General features: G+C 37.3%; 1 protein-coding gene across 2 annotated transcripts in view; it reads right to left on the bottom strand.

Moving 5' to 3' along the window:
• LRP2 (LDL receptor related protein 2) overlaps positions 1–22,754 on the bottom strand; it is a 118,094-nt gene that overhangs the window by 32,560 nt on the left and 62,780 nt on the right. For both annotated transcript variants that reach the window (XM_069020729.1, XM_069020730.1), the window contains exons 32-52: positions 22,345–22,511; positions 19,750–19,893; positions 18,720–18,829; positions 17,677–17,854; positions 17,144–17,357; positions 16,454–16,693; positions 16,132–16,320; positions 14,241–15,161; positions 13,530–13,695; positions 12,892–13,050; positions 11,666–11,955; positions 10,471–10,674; positions 9,855–10,097; positions 8,689–8,814; positions 6,935–7,054; positions 5,962–6,093; positions 4,871–5,072; positions 4,123–4,418; positions 3,171–3,687; positions 1,272–1,424; positions 653–823 (exon numbers count right to left, since the gene is read on the bottom strand). In XM_069020729.1, the coding sequence (XP_068876830.1) occupies positions 653–823; positions 1,272–1,424; positions 3,171–3,687; positions 4,123–4,418; positions 4,871–5,072; positions 5,962–6,093; positions 6,935–7,054; positions 8,689–8,814; positions 9,855–10,097; positions 10,471–10,674; positions 11,666–11,955; positions 12,892–13,050; positions 13,530–13,695; positions 14,241–15,161; positions 16,132–16,320; positions 16,454–16,693; positions 17,144–17,357; positions 17,677–17,854; positions 18,720–18,829; positions 19,750–19,893; positions 22,345–22,511 (4,942 nt within the window). The remainder of the gene's footprint in view (positions 1–652; positions 824–1,271; positions 1,425–3,170; positions 3,688–4,122; positions 4,419–4,870; positions 5,073–5,961; positions 6,094–6,934; positions 7,055–8,688; positions 8,815–9,854; positions 10,098–10,470; positions 10,675–11,665; positions 11,956–12,891; positions 13,051–13,529; positions 13,696–14,240; positions 15,162–16,131; positions 16,321–16,453; positions 16,694–17,143; positions 17,358–17,676; positions 17,855–18,719; positions 18,830–19,749; positions 19,894–22,344; positions 22,512–22,754) is intronic.

Raw genomic sequence — 22,754 nt, 5'->3', positions numbered from 1 at the left:
ATTTAAATGTGGATGTAAATATGAATACAAATATGAACACTAACATAAATACAAATTATTGTTTTCCAAGTATTTCAGTATCATGTATTTCAAAATCACTGAAATAGAGTACTATCTTTTTTACTGGTATTTAGGTGGAAATTTTCTAGTACTAGAAGCAATAAATAGATTTGTCTTGGTTGACAAAATAATCCCATTTGCCAACAGGAAATTCCGTATCATACTTATGGACACTCAGACATCTTCTAATGGTATGTATACAACTTAATAGCACATAACTAGTTTAGTTACAGTTCAATTCTTATCTATAAGCAGAAACAAGGGGATCAAAAAATAGGGATTTTATAGTCAATATTGCTTTGGTTCAAGTTGTATAACTAGATATAGAGAAGTTGTTTATTTTAGTACAGAGTGTGAACCTTTTCACTGTAACTTTTGGACAACTTTCAGTGGAACCTAGAATGTGAATATAGCAACTCAGTTACTGTGTAATCTAATGATCCATATAATCTACTACTCCAGACATTTTGACTCATTTTCTATAGAGACAGTGGGCAGAAATATGTATTATTTTTACAGCACCCATAAATTCTCTCACCACAATCTGATATGAGCAATTATTCAGTTGTTTTAATATTTTCTGTGTACATACTCAATATAATTTAGATGGGCATCTGTCCAGTAGAGCTTGTCATTGGTGTAATCTATGGTAAGTCCATTGGGCCACTCTAACTTTGTAGAGACGATCACAGTCTTCTCCTTGCCATCCATGCCTGCTCGTCCAATATAGGCTCGATCTGCCCAGTCTGTCCAGTAAATCTGTCTGTTCAAATGAATACTTATAGTTAGGATTGTTGAAGTAAATATCAGAAGCCATGCCTCAAATACAGTATTTTCTGCCACAGAACTAAAGCAGAGATTGATGAAGAAGAAAGATAATATATTTCTTAGTTTAACTGCTACAGCAGACAACTGTGCAGTCACAATTGCCTTCAAAATGCCAGCCCCAACAGCTACCATACTACACTCATTTCTATCAACCTTTTTAGCCTTGCAATCAGAACTTTCTAGTCCATAGGAAAGCAAATTCCACTTTCAATGGTAGCTGACAGCCATGCATATACACCTACAATAGGCAAGCTACTATTTTTCCTAAGCTGCAACTAACACCAGAGAAATCTAAATGTAAGCAGCCAAAATTTACTTCAGATTTTCAGAATAGTGCAAGATTATTTGCAAAAGAAAGGAAAAGGACTCTTGAAACATCATACCCATATTTTGGATGAACAACAATTGCTCTGGGATACTGAAAGCAGAAAGTATTGTTGGCATCCACACACTGATCCACCAGTTTTTTCCGGAATCTTCCATCAAGTTCAGAGACGTAGAGACAATCTCGGTAGGCATCCACCCAGTACAATTTTCTGAAATATTTTAACTTATTTAACATTATTTTTTTTTTTTTCCTTATTTTGCTTCACAGCATCTTTAAATTTTTTTTCTCCTAGAAGCAATGTATCTACTGTAAAGGAACATGTGCTTCATTGACATCTCTTCTACACCATGCTCCAGGCTGTCCTTTTCTCTCCTATTGTTCCTGTAAGCCCAATCAGTGGTGCCAAATTCAAACTTGCAGGTGCCCAGTTGAGTACTAATATGCCATTCACCTACAAATTCCTAAACCCCTCTTCCCTTCCTGTCCTACCAACAATGGCCAGGAGCACGAAAACAGATATGCAGTGCAATGGACTGTGACCAGGGCTGTAAGATATTGTAGAGAATCATGAACTGTTCCATGCTGCCACCTCTGCTCTCATCAAACAGGTAGAAAAGTCCTAAGCAGTTTGACATTCTAATTTAAACTTCACCTAGAATTTTCTAACACTTCTATTACCTTCCCTGAGAATTACACACAGCTGTAAGCAAAGAAATCATACAAGCAGTAGGAATGATTTTTTAAATGCCTCCATCAAAACGAAGCATTAAATTCAATTAGAACTACAGCAGGGTATTTTGAAATTCTCTGCAGAGCTGGTCAGCTCCAGCATCCACAGTGTCATTCCAGAAAGAGCCTGACAGATATAATTTCTGCCTACACCACCCTAAGCAGTACCATTCCCACCAGGAAGGAGAAGGTAGTCTTCTCCAACCTGCACCTTGCAGCATCCTCCAATCCTCTCCCTGCACTGAAAACAAGCAGACAAATTCAACCATTGTACTGTCCTTCAGCCTGTCTGAAACATCTAAACAAGAACCGACTGAAGACATAACTAATGGTAGCTGAAATAATTCAAAAGCTGTATTAGAAATGAAGCAGTAGGACCATTTCAGCTAAAATTTGTCTTTTGCTTCCCCACCTCTCCAAGAATCATAAAGCATTTGGGGTTGCTGGCAACATTAATTATCATTAGGTTTAGAGACAAAGTGGTTTAAACATAAAAACTTTTATATGGACATATTCATATAAACACTCCCATGTAAGTTCCCAAAGTGACTTCTTGAACAATTCTTCTTAGTTTACAGTCTGATCCATGTTCTTTAGACTTTTCATACTTATATTACTGCACTTGGAAAGCAGGAGCAAGAACACTGTCAGAGTGGGCACCACATAAGGACAGAGGTGGCAGCAAATCAGACTACTTTTTGAAACACAGCAGGCAATTAAAAATTTACCACAATGAGATGTGTTTTCCAATTACCTCACTCATATGCTGGCCTCCCGGCAGAAGATGATGTGGATCATGTTGTTTGAGTGTGTCAGGGGCATTTTTCAAGAGCAAAAGACACATGCTCTTCACATTGGTACAGGAGCTAAATTTCATTAAGGCTTACTATTACTTACTTCACTGGAATCTAGTTACCTGTAACAATATTTTGTTTATGCAGTGAAGCCTGCATCCCAATCCCAACAACTGCTAGCAAACGACTGATTGATAAAAGAGCAAGTCTGACATAACCTCAGTATACTACATATAAGAGTAAAGAACAGTGTTACGTATTAGATGCTGATAAATAAGTTTCAGAGCAGTTGTATAACGCTGCATCCACAATCCAAACTATTTCAGTACTCATCAGGAATTTCATATGAAGTGGGGAAAAACCCTTCAGATAAACTCCTTCACACATCATTTCTTCAGTAGCCCAGAAAGACAAAAAACATATTTTCTTACCTGCCAACCCAGTCAACAGCGATACCTTCCCCGTTGGGCACATCATCACTTATCACTGCCTCCTTATTTGTTCCATTTAGGAACATTCGTTCAATGACATTCCTCCCCACATCAATCCAGTACAACCTCTTTTCCACCCTGTCAAAGTCCAGTGCCACCACATTTCTCAGTCCTTGCAAAATGAGAGAGTAAGACTGGCCATCTGCTGTGAGATTTCTCAGATAGTAACGGTTGCTAAAAATAAGGTATGGGGAGATATTACTATTTTGTCGGCAACTTTTTCCATCAGGCTCCCGGATATAGCCTGGGGCACACTTACAGATGTAGGAGCCAGCTGTGTTCTCACAAATCTGGCTACATACTGATGGAGTTTCATTGCACTCATCAATATCATCACAAGTCCGTTTATCAGACATAAGTTTGTATCCGGGATGACAAGAACAGTAGAAACTTGTCTGTGTGTCTGTACAGTCATGATCACATCCACTGATTGAAGGGTCACTGCATTCATTTACACCTGGGGAAGGAAAGGAGTTCTATTCAAGGAACCAGCTAGCAGAGTAATAGTGCAGTCACTTTCCAATGCACTTTCTCTCTCTCCCTGCTACCCTCTGAAAATGCTGATTGTGGATGTGGGCTGCTGTAATAAAGGAAAAAAGAAAACAACCTAATCCAATATTAAATTATTCTACCACCTCTGAAGTCTGTCACAAAACACCCTAAGTGCAAAGTATGGACTATGGCATATTTTGGAAACGCAAGGGCAATACATAACAGTGTATGAAATATATTTTGTTTATATCATTAGCTCATTGTCACAGTCAGTTAAAACAGCACATAATAAGTATGAATTAATTACAGCAAAAAAATTTAAAAGACACCTTTCTTATAATTTTAATTTTTTCAAAGGTGCCTAAGCTTTTCTAACTAGACAGTACAAATATATACATACCACATCCTTTTTCATCACTGTTATCTAAGCAATCATCCAACCGATTGCAGACTTTAACCAGCTCAATGCAGTTTCCATTGTCACATTTAAAATGATGGGGAGAGCAGGTTGCTTCTGGTGTACTACAGAGATGTTCCAGCTCATCAGATTCATCACCACAGTCATTATCCCCATCACAGATGTAGGCTTTGGAAATGCAGCGCCCATTCTGACAAGTAAACTGGTGCTGTTGACACGGTTCATAGGTGCATCCTCTTTCATCACTGCTGTCACCACAGTCATTTCGCCTATCACACCTGAAGAAGAATGAACACTCTTCAAATATAAGAAGGCAATCACTGTCTCCAGGGCAGACGGATAGATACACTCTCCCAATTTCCAAAGAAGGCCGGTATTACTGGCTCCAATAGAAGAGACTTTCAGAAACTGGGGTCATATTATATAGTCTGATCCTGTGGGTCCTGCTAATATTCTCCGTGTGCATTACAGGCTGGACAGAATCACCCCAGGAGAGGTTACTAATGACAAAAAGAAGTATTAAATGCTAATGGTGAGCAAGGGGGATATTAACATAGAAAATTCTAGAGCATTTTCGAGTCAAAGCTAATGCACAAATTCAGAGCAGATAAATAGTTTCACTACAATATGTAGATCTACTTACAACTAATGGTGAGGAAAAAAGGTTGAATTAGCTCCTTCACAACAAGCAATTTTGAGAATTTCTACAGCTGCTTCAGTAGTTACAAACCTGTATGTGTTACGGATGCACAAGCCATTACTACAGGTAAACTCATTTTCTGTGCAAGATCTTCGTGTGCAGTTCTGGTGTTCATCAAGAGCATCACTGCAGTCAGCATCACCATCACAGACCCATGCCCGAGGAATGCACCTCCTGAGTGGGGGTTGATTGTTGGCACACATGAACTCTGCCGCTGTGCAGTTGCGGTTTGCTGAAGGAAAAGCATGTTCACTAACCAAGTTATACTCTGTGTATGTGACACCCTCCTCCACCACACACCAACAGCCTGGATATCCACCCATAATCCATAACAGAGCCATGCCCTGCTGCACAAGCAGAGATAGATACCAGAGACAGGTACCTTCACACGTACAAAACTGCACATTACTCTTTGTAGGGACTGACTGGGAGCCAAAGAATTCCTTAGGCAATGCTGACATGCAGAAATCACTGGATTCTCAATATAAGCTTTTTCAGCCAGAATTTCAGGGAGCTGAGCCAGATTTTCTGGGAGCTGGACAGTCTCGATTCCCTATTTTGTTCAAGGTGTTCTGTGCTCCAGGGAGCAAACAGAGGTAGCACCATTATAGTTAGTACGGCCAAGGACTACAAGTATAACCAGCTGTTCTCAAAAAAATCAAGAAGTGGGACTAGGTTTGGTGAACCTCCTTCCCTTTGTTCATTCTCTGAACAGATAGGCTTATTTTGTTCAGCTATTAAGCCACAAACATGTGGTTATCAATATGCCACATGTTGATGCAGTGCATGATCACCAGGGAGTATCTCCACTGAAGCTGCTCTGGCTGCCCAGATCATACACACAATCCAGGTTAATTATATCTCCATTTCAACTCAACAATTCAAAGAAGATTAATTGCGAAATTAGAACAATGTTTTGTTGGGTTTTACTACCAACAAAGTATTTAATTTTGATTCAATATCATGAAAATGAAGGTACAGAAGGATTGTACCTCACGCTTAATGTGCACCTTTATGGGGTAGAAAAATTGGCAGTGGGTGAGAGTTTGAGGGTTGGTTGTTTTCTAAAAAATACCTGCAGGACAAACAAAGTGCAGCATCTATTTGCGTTAACCACCTACCACAATTATGTCTTTGATCCTCATCACTCATATCCCCACAGTCATTATCACCATCACAGATCCATGTTGCTGGGATACATCTGCCATCATCACATCTGAACTGGTCACTCGAACAAGTCCGCATTTGGGGCACTTAAAAATGAACACAATCACTTCGCTTGTTAAACTAACCTGCACTGCCATGAAATCTGCTGAGAACTGTATTTCAGGGAGAAGCTTATGACAGTGAAATTTAAAATCAAAGCTTAAGTGTAAACAGTTAATGTATAAGCTGCAAAACATTTTCTTAGGCTAAAGGTGTAACTCCAATAATATGCAAAGTGACCTACCAGCCCTGCTGAAACCATAGAAGAATCTTGCCTTGTGTTATTCTTACTTTTACAGTGAGAATAATAACTATGTTATAATATCAATTGTCAGTGATTTCAGTTAGCTCCTTTTCTTCTTCCCTGGAAATTACTGTCCTTTTTTTTACCTCCTACCCTACTCCTCTGCTTATTCCTGTCAGTTTCTATTGTACATACAGGATTTGTTTACTGTAATACTATGATACCCATATACTGTGTCAACACTCTTCCCCTCTGCATCCCACATTCCCTTTTTCCCCACATGTAGTACTGCATGCATACTTTCTGTATAGCATGAAATCTGCTTTTACATCCAAAGCAATATCAAAATACCGGCTATTTTTTGCCATTTGATTCACTACTATCATAGTCTTATAGAGATAGGAAGTTGTACATTAAGAGTAATCCCATTACAAGCATTCAGTTGTTGCAATTAAAGCCTTCATATTCCATACGCAGCTTTAAGTATTTAAGACTCAGATTACTCAGTGACTCATATTAGACACACTGAATAAAACCCAAAAGATACTTATTTTCCACTTAGTCGGGAATTAAGCTTCTGCCTACAAGACAAACTACTGATTTGCCATAATCCACCATGTTGTATCTTCCGAGTGCAGACTTACCACAAGAGGCAGGTTCATCAGAGCCATCAGCACAGTCTATTCCTTGATCACAGTACCAATGAGCAGGAATACAACGTCCCGACGTACAACGAAACTCACTATTTGTGCAAGTAAGAGACACTGGAAGAAAAAACCTATGTATGACTGTTTTTTTCTGCTACTTTTCCAACTTGTTTTAAGTTGCTTTTGAGTCCATGTTATGCAAAAAATATTACAGTCCCCAAAAAAGAAAGAGAAAAAATTATGCTAGGAAAGATGTCTTTTCTCAGCCTCTCTGGAAAGAGTTCACGGTACAAACTAGCTTGATATTTGTATGCAAAGAAATGGGCTTAATTTTCTCCCAGGGCATATGTATCAGCTACTAAGTAGACAGAATTTGCTCTGGAAATAGGATTGCATGCAGCAACTGTACATGTGTTCTACACTTATACTTGAGATGTGCGCATAGGAAAATGACCACAGTCCAATATACTCATTTCTCCAGTGCCCAAACCAGGCATAGCAGACTCAGTGCCTTACTGGAAAACAAAATGTGTACTAAGGAAGTAATATCTCATGCTAGATAGTTTTCCTCATACCAATTTTTTCTTCATTTGCTAGTAGAAATCTTTTCTTAATGGCAGTGAAGAACAAACCATAACACTGAATAGTTGCAGCTCAGCATGCTGCAAGTACTCTCAGCACTTCTGCTGAGCCCCTTGATCCTGGCATGTATAGTGATTTTGACAATTTCTTCAGTAGTTACCAATACTTTGCTGTACCCTCTGATGGTTTCAAAATACCAGAAGGATTCAGTCTGGCCTTTTAACTTGCTCTTCCCTGTGCCTTTAATGATGGAAATCAAAGTTAACTATTGCTCATTAATGTCTTGGGGTTTCTTTCATCTCTCATTCTCTTTTTCTCTCCCTCTTCCTTGTCCTTCACCACTTCTCAATTTAAGTAATTCAGCAGGGACATAAACAGTAGAAGGGACAAAGCACACCTTTCACAAGCAGAACAAGGCTCACTATAGCCACATGTTCTAGACACATTGGTGTCCATAATAAAAGTGGCCACATTCTGGCCAAAAAAATTGAATTTATATTTTAGAAAAACTGTGGCATAGTTAGTTTCCTAAAGGCACGTACCTTTAGGAAAAATAGTGAAAGCAAAAATAATATACTCAGGCAATACTAAAACCAAATCACTATCTGAAAACTTCCATTATGTTTTATAAACCGATCCCTAATATTTTATATGGGAAAAGTACTACCTAACTTCAACCTAATAAAAATGTCCTAGAAAAGTTAATCTGGTTTGTAATGCACTTCAGTACCCTAACTGGAAGCTACAGTGAACAACAAATCATAGGCTAAAGCATACATAACCACATGAAAGAGCTAAAATAAATTTGAGACCAAATACAATTTCATTCGGTTAGAAGGAAAAATATTCTAATGTTAAAGTTATGGAAAAAGATAGCTCTCTATAATATTTAAGTGCCAAACACCTTGCAAAACAATAAGAAATACAGACCAGAATAAGCAAAAGGAACAGTCCTCAAATGCTGTATTAAAACGCTGCAAAAATTTATCATCCTTTATATTAGATAAAAGAATAATTTAGATAATTAGGAGCTAATAGTACCATGCATATATAACTTCAGTATTACAAAAGTAGATGTTTTGAGAACAGTTGGAGTTATATTAAGAGTAAAGCGCAGTGGAACAAATTGCAGAAGTATCAGAGAAGTAACAAAGGCCCTATTAACTTACCACAGTGAGTAGAACTCTCATCACTCATATCTCCACAGTCGTTATCCCCATCACACAAATATGTTCGAGGAATGCAAATATTTGTGCTTTGACATTTTGTAAAACCAGACTGGCACGTACGCTCCGCTATAAGGAGGGAGAAAAAAAGCAAAAGTGCTGTAGAGCTATTTGATATGGAACATTGCTGAAAAGAGTCCCATGTCACTCACTTGCTAAAGTGATTCACTCATACTGCTCATGCTATATGGGAGCAGTTAAACCATTGCTTTTATTGATGGAAGTCCTGACAAAAACATGATCAAAACACCCACATGCCAATACTTGAAGATGAGGGAAAGAAAACTGACATGTATTCACACTGTAATGCCTACATTTGCAACCAGCTGGTAGGGTATGACTGTGAGACCAAATACAAACAGCTAACAGATGAGGAATTGCAAATAGTCAGATTTCCCTGAGAATAAAAAAAACCCAAGATGTTTTAAACAATGTTTTAAAAAAAATTCAGTGGGCACACAAAATGGAAAAAAAAATCTAAATAAAATTTCATCAATTTCTTAAACTCCAGATATAAATTTTCACTGAAGATTTTAACCTTAGTGCATAGATGTTATTATTTTCATGAACTGTTTAAGCAGTCAATATTGAACTAATCACAGTTTACATCTTAACTAAAACAAACATAACTGATAATTTTATAAGGCATATAATTTTAAACTGTGCCATTAGAGGATCACAATATACACTCCTGAGGACTAAATCAAGTATAACTAGTATAGCATGACACAAAGTAAAAAGCCATTGCCAAATTCCAGGCTGATCCTGCAAAAATATAAACCTTACATCCAATTTACCTGAAATAATCTTTTTGAAATCCATAGGTTTACTCACAAGAATTAACATTACATACTGCATGAGCATTTGTTGCATCAAGGCAGACTACTTAAAGCAACATTTATTATGTAGTATCTTAGGATGTTCCAGAACATGATTTAGCAATTCTATTTGCTTCAAATAACACTAAAAAATACATGCAATGTAAATTGAAAAAACTTTTGTCCTTTTTGCTGATTTTGTCAGATTTCTTCACACAAAACCACACTTCCCTCTTCCTTTATCTAGAGAGTCAGACTCAAATAGGCACTAGGTACTAAGTCTCAACTTACGACAATTCCTCTCATCTGATGTGCCATTATCATAACAGTTGTTTACTCCATTGCAGACATACTGAAGGGCTATACACCTTCCATTATTGCAAGTAAATTCTGTGTGGGAGTCACAGGTTCGGAACAAGCAGCCAAGCTCATCACTGTTATCTCCACAGTCGTTGTAATGATCGCAGCGGTAATGATAGGGTACGCATCGCCCATTGCCACAGGTGAAAGCTGTTGGCTGACAAGTATGGAAAGCTGCAGAAAGTTAAAAAGAAAAAAAAAATGTGGATAAAATATAATTGAAGTTCTCTGACAAAGTAACAAGTAAAATCACAATATTTTTACCTGCCAGGGCAAACACAGCTGCAAAACGGACTGCATGAAAAGTAAAATACATATTTGAATTAAAAAATTAGGAATTGGCTATACATGACAAAAATTCAATACTATAGTGCTTCTGGATTCTAAAGCAAACCACTAGTGATTCAGACCTCAAATCTGTGGGCAAGCAAGGGATCATTTCCAAACTACAGCCATAAGATCCATGATCATAAAGGCATAAAAGTGACAGAGAATACAGAACAGGCAAGACAGTATACTCTCTAAAGCAGTTACTTTAAATGCTTACCACACACACTTTCCAACTCATCACTGCCATCACCACAATCATTGTCATTGTCGCATTTCCACCGCTCAGAGATACAGTGCCCATTAAGGCATGTGAAGAAACCAGTATCACACCTGGTACCATTATCCACAATACAGTGCTTGTTGTTATTGGCTAAATACCAGTGTCCTTCAGAAGGGCACTGACATTCTGCACCAGCTGGACCTAAATTAATGTTTGAGAGTTTAAAAAGATAAAAAAGGACACAAAGAAAAGGAAACAAATTTAATATTGATGTCCTATATAGGGTTCCATGAAAATTTTCATAGTTGTAACACTGGAAAAGGCAAAGAAATTTTCATAACTCCTGTATGATCTATTTGCTTAGATGGTAGTATGGTGACTTAGCCAGACTTTTATCTCCGTTAAGCATATGCAAACCCATTAAAACCCACAAAAGTTACTTCAGAGTTCCTTAGAGGAACTGAGGTCAGAATTTGGAGTATCTTAGTATTTGCTTGCTGTCCAAATAGCTTTTTAGTGGCAGCAAGATGGTATGTGATGCTTTCAAATATCACAGCTATACCCACTGAGACTTTATTCCTCAAAATCAAAACAGGTGTTCAAAATTTCTTTCAAGTGACAAACTGCTCTTCTCAAAATTAATGAGAAGTTTGAGTTGTTTTCAGGCAAGACAGATTTTTAATGGTATTTAAGATGCTACAAATGAAAACAGGCACTGAATGAGTTTTCCAAAGTCAAGGACCATGACTTCCAAAAATCTGTAACACATGAAACAGTTCTATAACACTTATGTAATAAAGAAATAGCAACCATACAGGTTTTTTAAAATATATTGTAGGAAACATCTGATACAGTAAGAGTACATACTCCTAAGGTAAGCATATCCTGCACCACTCACTTCATGTCTCATCCAAGAAAAGTTTAAACCCCAGAAAACAATGCTTTGGTTTAAGTTACAGAAACCCGTAATTTTTAGTTGTGAAGATTCTCAAACACAACCCTAGGTGTGTTGGTGAAATACCATGATCTTAAATGGTAATCATTGTGATTGCATTTTTAAATAAAATAGATATTAAAAATTTGGGAACACTAAGAAATATTTCAGCTGTCCCCATGTGCCTAGAATTGTTATAGTCTAAACTCTAATACAGGCAACAGTAATAGCTTACAGTCATCAAGCATAACAGCTTACCTGGTGCACAGATGTGACTGCAGCCACCATTGAACTGGTTGCAAGGGTTGATACACTGCTGCTGCTTACTTTTTGCCCAGACATGAATATCCATTGGTCTTTGTGGAAGATTCATGATCATTACAATCTGATCTGAACCATCATACTTATTAGCTCTATAAATGCTTCGTGTGTTCCAGTCTGTCCAATATATGTGCTGATCAAACAGTGTCATTGCAAATGGATGCAGAGCAGTGCTAACAATTACCTCACGATTTGTACCAGAGAGAGTGCATCTCTCAATCTTCTGCCTACAATAACAAAGAAATTATTACATTTTAAAAGAAAGAAGTCTTCTAACTTAGGTGTAAAACCATGCCCTAATTAGTCTGGCAACTGACATCCAGCATTTCAGCAGTGCTCACTGCTGAAATATCGAGGATGCTGCTATGCTCCCCCACCTCCATTAACTATAGTTTGAAACAGAAAAGTGTATGTTTCATTTGACATCCTGAATTCCTCTTAAAATAGACATCCCACTTCAAGTGTCTTGCCCTCCTGCATGCAGATAAATCCTGAAAACCACCTTCTTCACAGAAGATTTTATAGAGGGAGAGGCCACAGGATTTATTACATTACAGACAACACTCTTCTGATAGAGCAAAGAAGTCTGAAAAAGAACTTCTATGCTGAAGGAACCAGAAGCGAAAGGTCTGATTGCTGCAGTGGTTTCTCTGAGACCATGGGTGAATTTGAATGTTTAGAAAACTAAACTATTTTTTAAAACTTTCCTTGTGGTGGAAGAAATACTGTGGCATAAATTCAAGGCTAGAGCTCTGTCTGGTAGGCAACAGCAAGAATATCAGGCCAAATTTCACAGGTGACAGGTATTAACCACGAGCAATGAACAGTGTAAAATGTGTAATGGGATTGTACTTTTTAACGAAGACAGTTATGGAAGTCCTGAATTGCATGTAAGATAAACAAACTGACAGTGGGTACAAGTGCATAAAGCAGAGAACAAAATCTACCCTGTGACATAATATAACTTCTTATTGCAGGGTAGTTTCACATCAATATTAAAACTTGACATTGCACTGCTATTAAGTAACTCTAACATCCTATTATGCCAAGTACCAAATTCAACTGAAATGCTGAAAACCAGTTTAGAAATTAGGAAAAATAAATAATAGAGCTATTAAAATGTTAACCAAATGTAAACAAACAAGTGTCTTGTCAATACATACAGATTTGCATCAGCCCAGTACAGCTGCTGTTCTTCATAGTCCAGGGTAAGTCCATTTGGCCATACCAAGTTTGTGCTCACAACAGGTGTTCTGAAGTTTCCTCCAAGAGTAGCTCGTTCAATCTTTGCATTTGAACTCCAGTCAGTCCAGTACATATACCTGTCAATAACATAATTACATTTTCATAAAATATAGCTCACAAAGCTCATTTGCTTTTGGTGGTATTGCCACCCTGGTGTCCCTCACTGAGTTGTGCAGTGCAAAACTACAGGAAAAGATCTTCTTCTATTTTGGCTCACACTGACAAAGGAATCTTCTAGAGGGATCACTGGGGTCCACTGGAGAGAACTTCAGAAAACTTCTTCCAGCTCCTATGTGAATCTGCTAAAGTCAATTAATCTCATTCTTACCTTTCTTAATTATAACACAGTATAACCAGTAATGAAATTAAAAGCACCGTATAATACAGTAATGCCCCCATCCTCTCAGGAAGTGTTTTGACACTGAAACAAGGATTCTTCTGAAGCATTCAAGGAATACAATAGGAAAAGGGTTAGGGTTACAGGAAATGTCTGGCAGTCTCTATCAAAGTCTAAATTGTAGTTTCACCTGCAGTCAAAACAAAGTGCAGCACATACCCTCTGCAGGGATCTAATACAATGGCTCTTGGCCGTGGCACCCGGGCGATCACTGTGCGGTTTGATCCATCCACAGCCATCGAGCTGATGGTCTGATTGAGGTAGTCACTGTAGTAAACTCTGTTGTTGATCCAGTCAAAGGCTATGCCATCTGGAGTTCCCAGGTCTTAGACACATGCAAGCAAACACACACAAGCTCAGCACGGTTTCCTGAGATACTGCAACATTCTTCATTATAATTTGGCTACATCAAAGACTTCTTTGAAATGCCATTGGTACCGCTGCAAATACATCCATTTAAAAACCTGGAGTACTAATACCTGGGACTCAGGCAGTCCTAGGTATACAATAGTGTTACAAAGACCTTTTCCTCACACAGACTGAAGTTCTGGTTGCTGTTCTTCAAGTAGCAGGAATCCTCCCTCACTCCATAATATTAATTTACTACACATAATTTTAATTTATCATGCATAATTTTATATACAGAATAATATCTATCCAGTTTTATATTTCCATTTAATTGCAATCAAGATGAAATAAGAATCTCAGAAAAGGAAAAAATGAGGAAGCAAAAGGAGAATTTTATTAGACAGCTTAACTAAGTGGTCGATTTGACCTTTAGCATAAAAATCCCTGCTGAGCTAGTGCTAGGTGCTGCGGTCCATTTTTTTAAATATCTGATTACTTCATACGATAATTCAGTGCACTTACCAGATGCAACTACAGTTGGAGAGCCAATTCCTGAGTAAATACTAACATAACTTATTCTTCCAGTTCCTGAAGGATAACTTTGTGTAAAATATATTCGGTTGTTTATGCTGTCAAAATCCAGGGCCACAGCAGTCCTTAACACATTGACTGTGCGGAAGGGAGGACTGTGATTTTCAGGATCTAGGTGAATACTTCTGAGGGCATTCTCAAGAGCAAAAATTAGGTAATCATCTGTTGAAATGGAACATCTCTTGCCATCACTGCCTAGTGTTCCAAAGGCACAACCACATTTTGGTGTCTGAATGTCAGGGAGGGCAAAACAGAGGTGAGAACAACCTCCATTGTTGTCCAAACAAGGATTGTTGTTGACATCAAAGGGTGAACGTGACTGGAAATTACTGTTGTAAATTGTAACATCCCTTAGCCAATTGATATTATCTCTTATTACTGTTGGCTGATCAGTGTTGCCTGGCTGCTTGCTTGCTTGGAAGACTTTTTTCAGGTTTCGATCCACCCAGATCATGGAATTGCCGAAGACAGTGATACCATATGGAGTTGGATAGCGACTGCCATAACGTACAATTTCAACATCACCACCATCAGGCTGAATTCTTGCAATCATATCTAAGGAATCATCCACCCAGTAAACGTAGCCATTGCTGTGATCTATGGCCAACCCACGAGGTGTGACAATGCCCTCAGACACAAGAACTGTTCTGTTGGTGCAGTCAAGAAATGCACGTTCGATCTTTGGATTTTGCCCATAATCTGCCCAGAAGAGATATCTGTTTTTTGGGTCAACTACTATGTGCCTTGGCATATCTATGGTAGTTTTCAGAAGCACACGGCGATAAGTTGTGTTCAAACGCAAAACTTCTATAAAAGTCTCTGTCAGGAATGCATTTGTAAAATAAAGATTACCTGTATACAAAAAAACCCGAAACAAATCAAATCAGAAAAGCAAAAGAGAAAGTTAGTATCAGCATCAATATCTGAGAAACACAAGCTGCTAAAATACCAAACCACAAAATGAATAGCCATCATAAATATGTTAGTAGTTGGAAGCAAAAGGTACTTGCCTACAATCTCATGAATTAGAAAGAAGACAGTCAAACTGACAGTAGTCAATTAATTCCTAAATCCTCATGGATTGTCATGGTTATCAGTAGTATAGTTGCCTTTTAAAACACTCAACTATGAAATCCATGTTAAGACACAGGACTGTATACAGTAACTAAATTAAATGTTTACAGCAGATGATTATCCTAAAACTCATCCCAACAAGCCTATCAATCAACTGAAGAACTTTTGCAAAGCATATATACAGTACATATATATACACACAAAACTAAAGTATTAACGGCAATTTTTGATTAATACTTTCTGAAGAGTTAATATTTGAATTAATCTCTAATATGTTTAAATAGGACCAGGAAGTGCACATGTGGAAATTACAGTTCAAAGATAAAATATTTCTTCTGCTTTTTTTACTTTTCATTATAATATTCATACACAGAAATCGGAGGGTAGATAATTTTCTTATTTATGATGTCATGAGACAGGTTTTGTGCATTCTTGTCTTGTTCATGTTTTCACAATGGTAGTACACAGCTACTTAGAAATGTACAGACAAGAGAGGTCTAAGACAAATATTAAAACATCAGGAGAGAAAAGGCTCTATACATCTACTCTGATAAACTTTCATCTTTACACATATATATATAAAACATAAGAGCCATTCATTACTTCCTTGTATTTTAAAAACAGTGCATTAAATCACAAGTTAGTTAGTACTTCCATTCAAAAGAGTTCCATTAGAATCTGTTTATGTTAGCCTAAAAATGTTATAATATGTAAAGAATAACATTCTCCTAAATTCAGCTGTGCTTACCTGCTACCCAGTCAATTGCAATGCCACGAATCCCATTTCGTCCTATTCCATTTGTAACAACATTTCTAAAATAAGAACCATCAGGTTTAATTTTACGTATTGCATTCTGAGAAGAAACTGTGCTACTGAAGTCACACCAGTAAATGAAACCAGAAGGCATGTGAACATCCACATGAAGTGCATTTCGTCCTGAAATATTTTGAAAAGTATGCATTAATGATTCTTTTATATAAATGAACTTGCTTAAAACCTGTGCTGTGCCAGAAAGGAATGCCAAAATAGTAGGCATGACCGATTTTTTCCTATTATAATATTCACATACCTCTTCCGGCTAGTGGTACCATGGCTTCAGAGTGATCTGATGTCTCTAAACTAAATCCTTTAATTGCAGAGAGCATAGAAACAATTACAAATGAACTGTATGGGGAACAGGTTCTGTTGTCAGGATTTAGCTGAAAGCCAGTAGCACAGGCACAGGAGAATAATCCACCAGTCACAGGCAGGCAAAGCTGCTGGCAAACTCCAATATTATTACTGCAGCCATTTGAGGAACCAGCAGAATCTGCAAAAGACATACATGGCAAAACAAAAATCTCAACTGTATCATCACAAACACCCATGGACATATATCCACACTCATACATTTGTATAGTCTTAACAATCAGGTGAAAAAAGAAAGATCCTAATCATTATACATTTTAGCACAGATGTGTTAGCAATGGGTTTGCTGGTTTCTTGTCATTGAAGACCAATGGGGCCAAGAATCAGATAAAACTTGAAGCTAAAGTAACAAATTTTCTTAGTTTTACTTTAGTAAAACTACATGAGCCAATAGACGCCTTAATTAGATGGTGGAGCATCTCTTTACCAAAACCAGGCAAAATGCTTCTGACACTTTTCCTGAAAGCCAAACCAAAGCATTTCCTTTGAAAGAGCATACATTCTCTGTCTAAGGAAAGTTCAAGTTTTTGCAAGGTGAATATCCTGAAACACCTCTCTAGCAAATACTCACTGTCTCTGTAATACACACGTAGGCTCTTCAATCTTGGGACATTATCTCTCAGTACTACTTTGTTTGCGCCGGTGGCCTTGTCAACCCGTTCAATTACTTCATAATCTCGATCAGTATAGTACAGAAATGTACCATACACAGCAACTCCCCAGGGATGAGAAAGATGAACCACCAGAGTCACACGATTTGTACCATCCACATTGCCTCTCTCAATCTAAGAAATCAGTTTAAAGAATATGATTACATTTCTTATAATAACAGTTCAATGTTATAATACAAAACTAAAATGCAACACATGTGACTAAAATCTCTTTTGTGCATGAAACCTTTATGTACAAGGTAGGAAGGAAAGGGCAGGCAGCATGTGATTTCTGATCTTGTACTTTTGATGGTATTTAATAACAACAGCTATCCAGATTTTGCTTGGTCCTGTAACTCCCAATTATAAGAGAAAACTGAAGTAATAGAATCACTCATGTGAACCATAGATGCAGAAACAGGTAAAGAAGCAATTATTTAAAAAAGCCTCCTACCATTCCTGTGCTTGTGACAGCCCAGTACAATTTTTGTTCCTTAATGTCAATGGTAATGAACTCTACATGGTCCAGGTTGCCAGTGAAGAGGGTTTGTATGCCTGAGCCATCCATGTTTGCACTGGCAATCTTTGCTGGGACTCCACTGTCAGTTCCCTGGTCTGTCCAGTATAACTTCCTGTAACAGACATCAGATATGTTAGCAAAACTGCCAAGAGAAATCAGTGGACCAGAGTCACTTGAGCATATACTTAAAACCAATTCCTTTGTCAGACAAATACTTCAGCACATGCTGAACAGAGCTCATGTTGAATCAAACCACAGTGAAAAAGAACTTATTTGAAAAAGAGAAAAATGCTTGTTCTCTCAAGAGAAGAATGCCTCTTAAAATTTTTAGAAACACATAACCTTGCCTATATCGTCCCACTATAACATCAGCAGGTAAACACACTAGAGTATTATGACTATAACAAAAAAGGAGGAGAATAATAATTCTGTTTCACAGATGGCTGCAACATTTCAGAGTGAGTGTGGTTTCAATTTTCAATTAAAACTACAAAGTCAGAAAAAAATCTATATGAAACAGAAAAAAGGCAAATTGTTGTTTTTAGGAGCAAGCAGCAAAATTATATTTAGTTCTTTTTATCATGTGACATTTTTCCCATGTAATGTGTCTTTCTACTATAGATAGGCTCAAGTCAGACATCACAAGATATTTTACAGAAAGACTTTGGAGTTCTCTTTATTCTGGGTTCCCATTTCTCAGGCATTTTTTCACAATCGTAATATTCTGAGATTCTTTTTGATTAAAAAATGGTACTATACAAGCATATAGTAAACTAAGGAGAATGAACATCTATACAATAATTTAGGAAGCTATGCAATTATTTTTTACAGCTTAAAAAGAGTAAATTAATTCTGCACCAATATGAAATAAACAAAACAATGTCAAATCCAGGATGAAATTTGAAAACCCTGAAAAATTAAGAAAAATACGGAGAATACACTCATGAGCAAATACAACAGCTGTTTTGGAAATTTACCCTCTTGCTGGATCAACTGCCAAACCAATCGGTGTGCCAGCTCCCAGAGAGGTGCCATCATTGGTAATCAGTGTTTTCCTGTACATTATGTCACCACGCAGCGTCAGGACCTATGCAAACACTGAACTGATCAGACCATGCAATGTAGAACTTATGGTACATTTTCAATTTACAGGAATGAAGCCTAAATCAACAGGGAGTTGAAATTCAGAAGACTTTCTCAAATACCATGAAGAAAAAGCACATTGTTCTGTACTCTAACCATCGCCCTTCTCTAACATGCACCCCTTGAAGGAGCTGCTTGCAGCTCAGAACCTGCCAACAAGAAAGGATCCTAGCTATAAAAATAGTTAATCTCTCAGTCTCCATAATACCTTCAAGGCCTGAATGGGTTGATGAAATTCTGATTTAGGAAGGATACCATTTCATTTGCTCAAATTAGCTGCCTTTTAATTTAATAGTTGGCATTTATATTTTGGAACAAGAACACTAATGAATGGGCTTATTCACAGTCATTACTGTATTATATATTACTAATCCTCCATTTCCCTACACTAAATGACAATTTTATCCTTCACACACCATGAGACTGCTTGTCTCCAGAAAGCTACATAATACATTACCAAAGCATTTGGGAATGGATCTCACTGCATTCAATGGCAACATCCCTGTATTATCACAGGCACTGCATTGGGATCGTTGATTTGAAGTGAGGATAGTAACAATAGCAACTCTAGTCATTAGAGATGTTGGGCGTTAAATACTGGAAGCCAAATGAGTTTTAGGGGGAAAAAAAAAAAGCGATTTATACAAAAATAAAGTTTGCAGAATATATTGCTTTCGATCTTTTTGGCTATGTTCAAATTTAAGTTTCTGTTCAACTTTGTGAAGTATTTTTCTACAGACAGATTGCACTTTAAAATAAATCTAATTTAAGTTTTTCACTAAATAAATATTACTAATTTCAATCTGTATACATAGCATTGAAAAATCTAGGCTCTTATTTTCCAATTGTCCCTCAAATAATTACCTCAATTGATTGTGTCCCTGGGTTACTGTAATACAGATTTGCAGACATCCAGTCCAATGCTAGACCAGTAGGAGCACCAATAACAGCTGCTGGAGCAAAAACTGTCCTGTTGGTTCCATCTGACCTCACTCTGTGAATTTCACCCTTGGAAAAAAAAATAACAAAAGTGAAAAAAATGTCAAGAGCAGAAAACACTCTTCTATTCCAACTACATGAGCACTTTTATACTGCAATCTTTTCTAACACTAGCCCAGTTCAAGGAGGGAGAAGGCAGAGGCAGAGATAGAGCAGAACCAGGAGTAAAAAGTGGAGCACATGTTGCAGTTGCCATCTCAGAGAAGGAACAAGGTAGAGTCAACTTTTGGAAAAGGATGCAGTGATCATATATTCCATGTATATTCTTAATTCCTTTGTTACCATGATATCAGTATGCCGTCTAAATATCTCAGTACAGAATTGAAAATCATGCTTCAAAAAGCAATCAGTATCTCAGCAAAAATCTGAGCAAGAACTCCAGACAAAGCTTACTGCTGTCTTAAATAACTAAAATTTCTTAGACAGAAGTAGAGTGCTTCTTGCTGAATCCTAACAACATGGTGCTATTTGCAAATTAACCTGTTCTTGAATCCCCAGGCCTTCAGAAAAAAAAAGTAGGAAAACGGGATAATTTTTGGTACTCTTTTTACCCTACTTTGAGAGGCTATTGTCTATTACTGAAATTTACAATTAATAACCTATGGAACAAGACAGTTAATAAAATGTTGGAAGTGTTTTTCAAGTAGAATACAGGGGGATTTTTATCTCTCTTTCCTGACTTTGCTTCAGACAGGGTGAACAAGCTGATGGATGTACACTTGAACTCTACAGCTTCAAATGATGCCACCACTGGCAGTGAGATTACAGCAACTATGAAAGAGTAGACAAATCCCAGGAAAAGCCAAACATGCAAGGATGGAGGAGGATGGATGGAGGCAAAATGTGGTGTTAAGGAAGAGGCCTTGAGGTAATAGACAAGCACTACAATTAAGAAAGTAGGCAAATATGTTTCTGTCATTAGAAACTAGGGAAATATCTTTTTCTCAGAGAGCAGTCCATGACTGACACAGGTGTCTCAGCCCTGTTTAGGAAAAACAGAAGCCTGAGGCCTGCAGGTCAGGGATACAGTTAGAGGGCACAGCCCATAGTCACACATTTGTCAGGCTTTGTCAAGACCCACCTAAAGTAGAGCTAACACCTAACCCTGGCCTTTCACTTGTCAGGATTTAACTTGCTGTTAATGGATGTATCAGCCCCTGACCTCCGCCATTATTGTATATGCCAGCTGGATCTGCCGGCTGAGATCTGTCAAGAATATTTTCTCAGACTGCAGGGAAGATGAAACAGATTACCAAGTATGTAAGTAGCTTCTTGGGCAAAGGTTACCTTAAAAAGGTCTATTTAAATACTTCATTGAACTAAACATTCTAACTTTAAAAGAACAAATAATTAAACAAATTGTAATTTCTTTATGAGCGGCATGGAATACAATATAAAATTAGTTATTTTTAAAATTGTATTTACTTCAAAGCTGCAAAATGTAAAGAAAGCAGGTTGGGGAAAAAAGCAAAAATCTTGTGTGGATGAAACATAACAAGATTGTGTGAATTGTTTCTGTCAAAACGTAATTACGGAAATCTCCTTATCTATCATCATACTTCTCCAAGACTTAATTACTGCTTTTCTTAACAAAAATAACTGCTTTTAAGTTTCCAAGAGTGAAGACATATTGCAGAATCAGAAGTTCCCTATCACATCTGTCTCACATACTACCATAGATTTTTTCTTTTGAGGTGTCCATCCTGCAAAAATTATGGGTTTTTTTTGTTTGGTTGTGGTTTTTTGTTGTTTTTTGGGGTTTTTTTGTGACAAGTTAGCCTTATGGAACACATATCATTTCTTAGTTCATGACCAGCAATAAAAGCACTTAGTCAAACAATTATAATTAACTATTAAAAATTAGTTCAAATTAGTTTTTAAATCTATAAGCCTCATATGTACTACCTGGAAATTACTGAGTTTGCAATCATTTTCTGTTTAAAGAAAAAGATGTCTCTCTATGATGTTACTTCATTAAGTGCTCAGATTAGAGGCACATACATTCAAACTAATGTTAAGTGTCACTGTGTCCAATGTACTGCTCCCATGGAGAAGTGTTCTGGCTGTGTTTGCAGAATTGAGTCTTAAGTCAACAGAGGACAGAGAGTAGAGTATAGCACAGCGGGGCTGAGAGTATGGGTCTGTCAGTGCTCTCCAGTATTTCCTGTTCACGTCTCTGAGGCAGAAAAAACATTAATCAAATGTTTCTGCTGACAAAAATAAGAACTACCTTACAAAAGAGATGAAGCTTCCTTACTTGTCCTAGGAGAAAAACCACTCAAAAAAGCCTCCAAAAAACCAACCCACAACAACAAAAAACCAACCACTTCATTCCTTTCTATTTATCAAAATTCTTACCAGCAAGCTTTCTAATATATTTCAGTCTTAAACACTCTTTTAAAATAAAAAAACCTTTTTTTTTTAATTTAGTGCACATTTTGAACACAAATACTAACTTACTGGATTTTCAACCCAATAAATCATCTGTTCGGAGTCATCGAAGTCAACATCAACACCATTTTGAACTCCTGCTATTGGAACCATAGCATCATTTGTCTTTTCCTCAGGGTTCAGAGAAATTCCGTAAATTATATTATCTCTTACAGCAATAAGGAAAGGGTGTTCAACTGTGAAAACAGAGAGTAATTCAGAGTTGCTTCTGGTCAAGAAAATGGCATTATGATATGTTTTCCCCTGCCACCCAAAAGTCCCCTGAGGCTGAGAATGGTTCAGTACTACCAGCGATGTTTCGAAACCAGTTACAAAGAAGTTTTTTCCCCTCACTAGGAATGAGGTGATCAGTTATTGAAACTGTTGTAACATTTTAAGTTTCAGCAGTGTGCAATCACAATGCAAATTCTGAGCAGAAG

The sequence above is a fragment of the Aphelocoma coerulescens genome, chromosome 7 (assembly GCF_041296385.1).
Source record: "Aphelocoma coerulescens isolate FSJ_1873_10779 chromosome 7, UR_Acoe_1.0, whole genome shotgun sequence".
Lineage (NCBI taxonomy): Eukaryota > Metazoa > Chordata > Aves > Passeriformes > Corvidae > Aphelocoma > Aphelocoma coerulescens.
This window is presented reverse-complemented; position numbering and strand designations above follow the sequence as displayed.